At 47.7% G+C, this 10,017-nt stretch overlaps 1 protein-coding gene across 1 annotated transcript; it reads right to left on the bottom strand.

Moving 5' to 3' along the window:
- Positions 1-22: 22 nt before the first annotated feature.
- KRTCAP3 (keratinocyte associated protein 3) lies at positions 23-8,071 on the bottom strand. Its single transcript, XM_083606293.1, has 7 exons — positions 7,536-8,071; positions 3,517-3,760; positions 3,027-3,211; positions 2,870-2,929; positions 2,509-2,706; positions 1,396-1,524; positions 23-1,242 (listed from the first exon to the last, which is right to left on the bottom strand). The coding sequence occupies exons 2-7, from the start codon at positions 3,518-3,520 to the stop codon at positions 1,138-1,140; spliced, it is 681 nt and encodes a 226-aa protein (XP_083462419.1). The 5' UTR covers positions 3,521-3,760; positions 7,536-8,071; the 3' UTR covers positions 23-1,137.
- Between the last annotated feature and the right edge of the window lie 1,946 nt (positions 8,072-10,017).

Below are 10,017 nucleotides of genomic sequence, written 5' to 3'. Positions count from 1 at the left end.
TGTGAAGGAAAGGACTGTCCACTCTGAGTCTGTACAGTTAAATTCTGCCACAGCACTTGGATTCTGAGTTCTCAAAGTCCAGTACAACTGGCTGGGTGGGGGCCGGAGGGGCCCAGCTCTGGTCAAAGGGCCTCCTGGTGTGTGGGAAGCCACGTTCTGCTGGGCAATGGGGTTTGAGGCCACCGGCCAGCCCCAGAGCAAAGGGACACAAACCAATTCTCTCTAGTCTGACGCCCATCTCTGTGCTGCTCTCCTTGGAGTGACGGCTGCAACGTGCCCCTTCTCCATCTGGGCATTGGGGGGCAGTTTTTATGGCAAAGTAGGTGCAAGTGCTGCTCTTCACGGCGCCAGGCTGGGTCGCAGAGTCGCTCTGCAGCTACTCCCAAGGAGCACACAGCTGCACTGAGGAGCCCCAGCCACAGGAAGTATTGCAATATGGGGAGCAGGGAATTAGTATGGAAGAAGCATCTCTCCCCCCCCCCCCGCCTTGCAAAGGGGTGCCAGTTGAGCCAGGAGAAGATTCTTGCCTGGCTAGTAAAGTAGCGCTCTCCTCTGCCTTGGTCAGAGCCCACCTGGAGTCTTGTGTCCAGTTCTGGGCACCGCAATTTAAGGATATTGACAAGCTGGGTTGTGTGCAGAGGAGGGCGACCAAGATGATCAAGAAACCAACCCTTCTGAGGAATGGTGGAAGGAACTGGGGATGTTTAGCCTGAAAGAGGAGACTGAGAGGAGATATGAGAGGCATCTTCAGATATCTGAACGGCTGTCACACAGAGGATGGAGCAAGCTGCTTTTCTCCTGCTCCGGAGAGTGGGACCTGAACCCGTGGCTTCCAGTTACAAGAAAGGAGATAATGACTAAACATCAGGAAGAACTTTCTGATGGCAAGAGCTGTTTGACCGTGGAGAATGGGCTACATTTGAAGGTGGTGGACTCTCCTTCCTTGGAGGTTTTGAGCAGAGGTTGGATAGCCATCCGTCAAGAATTCTTCAGCTGAGATTCCTGCAGTGTTGGACTAGACAACCCTTGGGGTCCCTTCCAACTCTATCATTCTGTGTCTGACCATCCCACACAGCCCATTGTCATGGGCCTCTTGCAGCAAAAGTGGGGCAGGCTCTTTCTCCCCACCCCACCCCACTAAAGGCTGCACTCCTCTTCTTGCATGTCAACCAGGAGCTGGTGATGAGGGTCTCTTCCGGAGCTTTCCTCTGCCGCCTCCTTTCCTGGGGCAGCCTCCTGAAGCTGGAAAAGGAGCCCAAAGAGAAGCTTTTCAACTGCCCAGGGGCCTGGGGCAAAGCAGGGAGCAAGAGGGCCGCACTGTGTGGCCCCCAGGGGTTGCTCTGCAAGTGCCGGGGTGGGGAGGATGTGGGGGGAGGGAGAAAGGTGCCCTCTTACCAGTGCCACTTTGTAGGAGGAGGGGCCCTGGCCCGAGAGAGAGAAAGACGCCACGCAGCACCAGGCGGACAAGCCAGCCTCCACCGCTGCCATCACCACGGAAGGGAGCCAGAGGGCCAGGGCCGTGTCCTAGGGAGGGAAGAGGCAGGCAGAGAAGGTCAGCTGGGGAGCGGCCAAGATCTCATCAGAAGAATTAGTCAAAGCTTTTGAAACTGAAAACATACAATTACTTTCTATAGATATTTGTTATTTACTAGTTCGAGATGCAGACTTTAAGAAACGATTGGAAGAAAGAACTGGATGCTCCTATACTGTTTGATAGTGGGAAAGTGTTTCAGTTTCTGTAGCAAAGATATCGATGGATCTTGAATTACAACTTATACAAAAGAAAATAATATTGAACTCCATACAATTTGTATACAAAAGGACTGTCTAATGCAGCTTTTTGTTGAAGATGTATAAAGACAGCGCTTCTTTGAAACATTTGTTCTTACTCCCTAAGTTTTGGGAGAAAGTGCTGGACTGTATCAATATGACTGCAGAAAAAAATGAAATTTTCAGAAGTATATATTCTTTTGCATTATATACCTGCTGTATGGAAGTTGACAAAAAAACAATTAAAACCCTATGACCAAAAGACTGGTATGGATGAACATGAAGAATAAAGATCTGGTACTCTTTAATTCAAGGAATGAAGACATGACAGTCCTTGCAAAAGATGAACAGATTGTGGAGAGATGCAGACTTTGGATATTGACATTTAGAATGAATTTATACATAATATAGCAGGTTATCCACAATCATATATGTATTAGGGCAATAACAGTACATTATATAGATAATACATGGAAGTGTAACATGCACATATATTCCTTTTATATTTTTCTTTGCACTTTTTATTTTTCTCCTTTTTCACTTTATTTTGTACAACTGAAATTTTCTTAATACTTTTTACAAGTTTTGATATCTCTATTCTATTAATGCCAATTACTGTTAATTGCTTTTTAATTACCGCTCCCCCCCCCGGTGTTTTTTAGCTATAAGCCACCTTGAATCTCTGTTAGGGGAAACTACGGGATGCAAATAAATACCAAGATAGTACCAGCAACTCACAAAGATGCGGGTGGTGTCGAAGGGACACTCGTCGGTCCTCACGGTGCGGGCGTCGGTCGCTAGAGCCGAGCGGTTGCAGCCGGCGAGCAGGAAGCGGCCTCCGTTGGCCACGGTGAGCGAGACGGCGAGCAGCAGCCCCGCGCAGCAGGCGCCCGACACCAGCGCGTTGACCAGGGCCGCGGCCAGCAGCACCCAGCGCTGAGAAGGGAGGCGGAGGGAGGCAACGGGTGAGCGAGCCCTGGGGGCCCCGGGCCCAGCCTGGGGGCCCTCGCCCGGGGCGCCCTTTCTCCCGCCCACACCGGGAAAGGAGCCACGCGGCGCCTGGCCCCTTCTCCTCCTCCTCCTCGCAGGGCGCACTCACCAGCCAAGGCGGAGAGCGGCTCCGCGACACCAGGATGGCCACGACGCCGGCGGCGATGCTCTGCGGGAGACACGGGGGACACGCGGTGGCTCTCGGCTGCTCCTGCCCCAAAGGAGCTCGCCTGCGCCCCCAGCCCGCCCCGCCGCCCCTCACTCACCAGCAGCCCCGAGACCACCGCGATCACGTTGGCCACCGCGTACTCGGAGGTGATGGTGCGCGCGGGGCGCGCCACGTGGCGCAGGACGGAGCCGTGCACGATGGCGCCCAGCACCAGGTTCAGGTGGCCCAGCACCACCAGCGAGATGCCGCTGCGCACCAGGCGCCGCGCGCGGGGTCCCGCATCTGCGGAGGGGATGGGGGGGCAGAAAGAGACATGAGGAGGAGGAGGAGGAGCGCAGCGGGGGGCGCAGCTCGGGATCAGAGTCCCCTGGGCTGCGTGGGATCCCCGCGCCCCAGCCACCACGCGCAAAGGCGCACGTCTTCCTCAAGGGGCCCCTGCGGCGGATATGGGGTGATGCTGCAGCCACCTCGGAGCTGAAACTCCTCTTTTCGGGGGTGGGACTTGGAGTGTATTCGCTTTTGCTTGCAGGCGGGGAGCAAAGAGGGGCGGCCGCGGGAAAGAGGGGACTGCGAGGCCAAGCGCTCACCCATCCCGCTTCTCGCTCAGCCCCGGAGAGACCCGGCTGGCCCCGCAGCGCTGCGCTTCCGGCTCCTCCCGCAGGTGCGCGGGACCTTTGGCCCGCCAGGTGCGGCTCAGCTCCGGCTCCTGCCATCCCGGCCACGGAGCCAGCTTGCTGGGCCTGATGGGAGTTGTGGTTCAGCGACACCTGGAGGGCCAAAGGTCCCGCACACCTGGCCTGCCCGGGAAGCGGCAGGTCGCACAGAAAAAGCCTTCCTTCTTTTTTTAAAAGTAATATTTATTAAAATTTCAAAGAATTACAAAAATAAGAAAATGTAATAAAACAAAAAATACAAAATACTGAAAAATTAAAACAATTAAAAACAAATCAATTTTTCCATATCTTATCTTTCAATTACTTGTTTCCTTGACCTCCTCACACCTCCCTTTTTTGTATTCCAGTTCAGTTAGTTAATTCAGCAAATCCTTTCCATCTTTGTTTTTATCTTAATCATTTATCTTAATATACTGTAACTTTACATTCTCACCTGTTAACAATCCATTTTTACATACTCCTTTTTAACATTACTGCTAAGACCACATAAATTCATTCCAACATCATTCTAACATTCATTAATTTTGCAGTGTTTCTGTAAATAGTCTTTAAATTTCTTCCAATCTTCTTCCACCGACTCTTCTCCCTGGTCTCGGATTCTGCCAGTCATTTCCGCCAGTTCCATATAGTCCATCACCTTCATCTGCCATTCTTCCAGGGTGGGTAAATCTTGTGTCTTCCAATACTTTGCAATAAGTATTCTTGCTGCTGTTGTAGCATACATAAAGAAGGTTCTATCCTTCTTTGGCACCAATTGGCCAACCATGCCCAGGAGAAAGGCCTCTGGTTTCTTCAGAAAGGTATATTTAAATACCTTTTTCATTTCATTATAGATCATCTCCCAGAAAGCCTTAATCCTTGGGCACGTCCACCAAAGGTGAAAGAATGTACCTTCAGTTTCTTTACATTTCCAACATTTATTATCGGGCAAATGATAAATTTTCACAAGCTTGACTGGTGTCATGTACCACCTGTATATCATTTTCATAATATTCTCTCTTAAGGCATTACATGCCGTGAACTTCATACCTGTGGTCTATAACTGTTCCCAGTCAGCCATCATAATATTATGTCCAACATCTTGTGCCCATTTAATCATAGCAGATTTCACCGTTTCATCCTGAGTATTCCATTTCAACAGCAAGTTATACATCCTTGACAGAGTCTTAGTTTTGGGATCTAACAGTTCTGTTGCCAATTTTGATTTTTCCACCTGAAAGCCAATTTTCTTGTCCAGATTGTATGCCTCCATTATTTGGTAATAATGAAGCCAATCTCACACTTTGTTTTTTAGTTTTTCAAAGCTCTGCAATTTCAATTTATCTCCCTCTTGTTCCAGAATTTCCCAATATTTCGGCCATTTGGCCTCCATATTGAGCTTTTTCTGAGCCTTTGCTTCCATCGGTGACAACCACCTTGGGGTTTTATTTTCAAGTAGGTCCGTATATCTTGTCCAGACATTAAACAATGCTTTCCTGACAATATGGTTTTTAAATGCTTTATGTGCTTTGACCTTATCATACCACAGATATGCATGCCACCCAAATACATTGTTGAAACCTTCTAAGTCCAAAATGTCTGTGTTTTCAAGAAGCAGCCATTCTCTCAGCCAGCAAAATGCGGCTGATTCATAGTAAAGTTTAAGGTCTGGCAGGGCAAATCCACCTCTTTCTTTTGCATCAGTTAATATTTTAACTTTTATTCTGGGCTTCTTGCCCTGCCAGACGAATCTAGAAATATCTCTCTGCCACTTCTTGAAACAGTCCATTTTATCCAAAATTTGTAATGTTTGAAACAAAAACAACATTCTTGGCAATACATTCATTTTAATCACAGCAATATGGCCTAGCAATGAAAGCTTCAAATTTGACCATATTTCTAAATCCTTTTTCACTTCCATCCAACATTTTTCATAATTATCTTTGAATAAATTCACATTCTTAGCAGTCATATTAACCCCCAGGTATTTCACTTTCTTAACCAATGTTAATCCTGTCTCCTTCTGAAACCTCTCTCTCTCAACCTCTGTTAGATTTTTCTCTAAAACCTTAATTTTTAACTTGTTCAACTTAAATCCCGCAGCCTGACCAAATTCTTGAATCAGTTCCAATACTCTTTTAGTACTAGATTCTGGCTCCTGTAATGTCAATACTAGATCATCAGCAAATGCTTTCAATTGTACTGTTTAGCTCCGACTTGTATACCTTTAACCAATTGGTCTCTTCTAATCATATTTAAGAGAACCTCCAGGACCAATATAAAAAGCAATGGGGAAATTGGGCAACCTTATCATGTTCCTTTCTCTATCTTAAATTCCTCCGTCACTACATTATTGACAATTAGTTTAGCCTTTTGTTCTGAATATATTGCACCTATACCATTTCCAAAACCTTGGCCAACCCCCATCCCCTGTAGGTTCTTCTTCATAAAACTCCAGGAAATATTGTCAAAAGCTTTCTCTGCGTCCACAAATATCAAAACTGCTTTGGTATTAATATTCACTTGTAATTTTTCTAAAATGTTAATTATATTTCTCGTATTATCAGACAAGTGTCTGCCTGGGAGAAAGCCTGCTTGATCTTTATGTATCTCTTCTGCTAATACCTTTTTTAATCTTTTGGCTAAAATATCTGCAAAAATTTTATAATCCACATTGAGCAGAGATTTTGTTGTTGTTGTTGTTTAGTCGTTTAGTCGTGTCCGACTCTTCGTGACCCCATGGACCAGAGCACGCCAGGCACTTCTGTCTACCACTGCCTCCCGCAGTTTGGTCAGACTCATGTTTGTAGCTTCGAAGACACTATCCAACCATCTCGTCCTCTGTCGTCCCCTTCTTCTTGTGCCCTCCATCTTTCCCAACATCAGGGTCTTTTCCAGGGAGTCTTCTCTTCTCATGAGGTGGCCAAAGTATTGGAGCCTCAGCTTCACGATCTGTCCTTCCAGTGAGCACTCAGGGCTGATTTCCTTAAGAATGGATAGGTTTGATCTTCTTGCAGTATTGAGCAGAGATATGGGGCGGTAATTCTCAAGCTGTGTCTTCTCAGACTCTGTTTTCGGTATAAGTGTAATATAAGCTTCCTTCCACGACTCTGGTGCTTTTTTCCCTTCCAAAATTTCATTACAGACTTCCTTTAATGGTTGTATTATGCATTCTTTCAAGGATCCTTAATATCTTGAAGTTAAACCATCCGGCCCTGGATATTTGCCCAATTGCATGTTCTGGATGGCACCTTCTACCTCCTGTTCAGTTATTTTATAATTCAGCATTAACTTGTTTTCTTGAGAGATTTTTTGTAGTCCATTTATTTTCAAAAATCGATCAATGTCAATTTCTTTCTGTGTCCCTTGTGTATATAGTTGTTTAAAATACCTCTGGAAGCACTTTCTAATCTCCACTGGATTTTGTATATTCTTTCCTTCCACTTCCAAGTTTGTAATAATATTAAGTTTTTGTCTTTTTTTCATTTGCCAAGCCAGCAATTTCCCACATTTATTAGCCGATTCGAATGTCTTTTGTCTCATCTGTTTGATTTTCCATTCTATTTCCTGGTTCATCATTTTCATATATTGTACTTGATGTAACTTTATTTCTCTCAAGATCTCCTGCGACTTTGGTTTCGCTCTCAATTTCTTCTCACCTTCCTTTATTTTCTCCAAAATTTTGTCTTTTTTCTCATTTTGAGCTCTCTTCTTTATTGCATTCTGTTGTATCAGAAATCCTCTCATAACCGCTTTGCTTGCGTCCCAAATTACTCTTTTTTCAACTGTAGTGCCCGCCGAGTCCCACGCTCACAGGCTTCACCCACCTGTGACTTCTGAAGTGTCTCCGCCTTGCCGTGGCGGTTCAGACCCGATTTCCTCAGAGCGGGTCCCTCCGAGTCAGAGGGATTCCGCCATTACCGATGGCGCCAATCCGGAAGTCCAGAAAAAGCCTTCCTTTCCTCCCAGTGTTTTGGCTTCCTGGTTCATCCCACCGGCCACATTTTTATCAGCTGCAGCGGGAACGGGAAAGTGGGTCGACGAGGAAGCACCTGAGAAGCAGCGACCTCCTCAAGAACAGAACCGACCCCCGGCGCCGAGAGGCGGCCACTGCACATCGCGAGGGAGGCCACCAGCTGCTCTTCTGCTTGCAAGGCAGCCGCTGTGGCGCCGCAGAGCTGCAACCAGGCGGTGGCTGGAAGCGGCCAGCGTCGCTTCAAAGGCCACAGAGGCCGCTGCTGACCTCTTGGGTCTGCTTTAGAGCAGAGCGGGGGTGTCCTCGGGCCGGGCTGGGGAGCAAATATGGCCCCCAGGCCTCTTCCTGTGCCAGACTGGCTGCTGCTGCATCCCTCTCTCCGCACTGGTCAGCTCTGCTCCCACCGCCCCTGCTTCCCCTTGGCTGGAATGGGTCCTTGAGCTGCAATTCTTGTTCATTTATAAAAGTATTTCTGAACTGCTAGATCATAAAACATCAGGGCACTTTACTACTGCTATTATTGCTGTGATGTTAGAACATGGAACATAAAATAAAATGATACAAAGAACAATGCAGATAATTGTATGATTGGCTAAGACTGTCTATATAAAAAAGAGGGAGGATTCCTTTGCATTGCAGGGAGAGAGGACCCCAAATGCCTAACTTCCAGCAGAGGCCAGTGGGGCCTCTGGGACATTGCAGGGACCAGTGAGAGAACCAACATCACCCTTGAATAATGTCTCTTGCTTGCTGGCTAGAGAAGGATGTCTGCAGAATCCTCTGACTTGAAAGGCTGAAAGGCAGCCAGGTGTACAAAAGCCACATCCATTGCCCTCCCCACCTTGGCCTTTGGCCCCACCCAGGCAGGCATGTGCCCCGCCCCCCAGGCTGTCAATGACAGAATGCAGTTTCTGGTCTGAAACAGGTTCTCTCCTGCATTTGTCTGACACCAGCTTGGCTGCAGGAGTTGCAGGAAAGAGGCATACAAGATGCTATTCAACCGTCTTAGCGACTCCACTCTGGATTTGTATAAGGTCTACTCCTTGGTAACTTAAATTAAATAATCACTGAATTTCCTTCCCTTCTACCTGATTTAAGGAAGAAATGCACAGCACCAACAGTTCTGCCCAGGATGACAGGGGCCAGCTAGCTTCTATCACCCAGTGTCCACCTTTTTATTAAAAGAGGATAAAGGTTTTTGGGTGATCGAGGGAAGGTGGAACTGCTCAGCACCTGTCTTCACCCAAAAGAAAACTGATGCCCAACCTGGTGGTAACATAATACAGTGGTAAAAAGGTAAAGGTAAAGGTACCTCTGCCCGTACGGGCCAGTCGCGTCCGACTCTAGGGTTGTGCGCCCATCTCGCTTAAGAGGCCGGGGCCAGCGCTGTCCGAGGACACTTCTGGGTCATGTGGCCAGCGTGACAAGCTACATCTGGCGAGCCAGCACAGCACACGGAAACGCCGTTTACCTTCCCGCTAGTAAGCAGTCCCTATTTATCTACTTGCACCCGGGGGTGCTTTCGAACTGCTAGGTTGGCAGGCGCTGAGACCGAAATACGGGAGCGCACCCCACCGCGGGGATTCGAACTGCCGACCTGACGATCGGCAAGTCCTAGGTGCTGAGGTTTTACCCACAGTGCCACCCGTGTCCCAGAATACAGTGGTACCTCGGGTTAATAATTTAATTCGTTCTGGAGGTCCGTTCTCAACCTGAAACTGTTCTTAACCTGAGGTACCACTTTAGCTAATGGGGCCTCCCGCTGCCACCGCGCGATTTCTGTTCTCATCCTGAAGCCAAGTTCTTAAACCGAAGTGGTATTTCCAGGTTAGTGGAGTCTGTAACCTGAAGCGTCTGTAACCCGAGCTACCACTGTAAACGATGCAAAGAGAGAGCTGCAGCGCAAGATAGGAAAAGAGGGGGAAAGGGAACATCTGGAGACTTCAAATGAATTCCAACCTCCAGGGCCTGGTGAGCTGCACCCAAGGGTGCTGAAGAAACTTGCAGGTGCAATCTCAGAGCATCTGCCTTAGAACCTTGGAGAACAGGTGAGGTCCCTGGAGGTGGGCAAATGTTCTCCCCGTCTTCAAAAAGGGGGAGAAGATCCAGGCAACTACCGACCAGTCAGCTTGATACCAGGAAGGGTCCTAGAACAGGTAAAGAAACAATTGATTTGTGAGCCTGGAGAAGATTAAGAGGTTATGTCAGTAATCTTCAAATCTGCCTCTGAGGGTGGCTGATTCTCCTTGCTTGGAGGTTTTAAAGTAGAGGTTGGGTGGTCATCTGCCATGGATTTTTCATTTGACTCCAACTCTTATGGAAATATAATGACATATCACTATCAATGCACAGGGATAGTAACGTAGTAGGAGCCCTTCTGCAAATGACCATGGCAACATCTCAGTTAAAATGGTAAGAAAGTAGCCAGATGTGCCTATTTATAGCAGATGCTTTCACTT

This window comes from Podarcis filfolensis (assembly GCF_964270895.1).
Source record: "Podarcis filfolensis genome assembly, chromosome: 3".
NCBI classification, from domain to species: Eukaryota; Metazoa; Chordata; class Lepidosauria; order Squamata; family Lacertidae; genus Podarcis; species Podarcis filfolensis.
The sequence above is the reverse complement of the archived record's forward strand: the minus strand, read 5'-3'. Positions and strand labels throughout refer to the sequence as shown.

Bases quoted from the DNA above. Each gene is read 5' to 3' on its own strand.
- KRTCAP3 (XM_083606293.1), bottom strand. The intron at 2,930-3,026 runs GTGAGTGAGGGG...TGTCTCCCGCAG, and splicing joins CGGTGGTCTCGGGGCTGCTG to AGCATCGCCGCCGGCGTCGT. The intron at 1,525-2,508 runs GTGAGTTGCTGG...TTCCCTCCCTAG, and splicing joins TCGACACCACCCGCATCTTT to GACACGGCCCTGGCCCTCTG.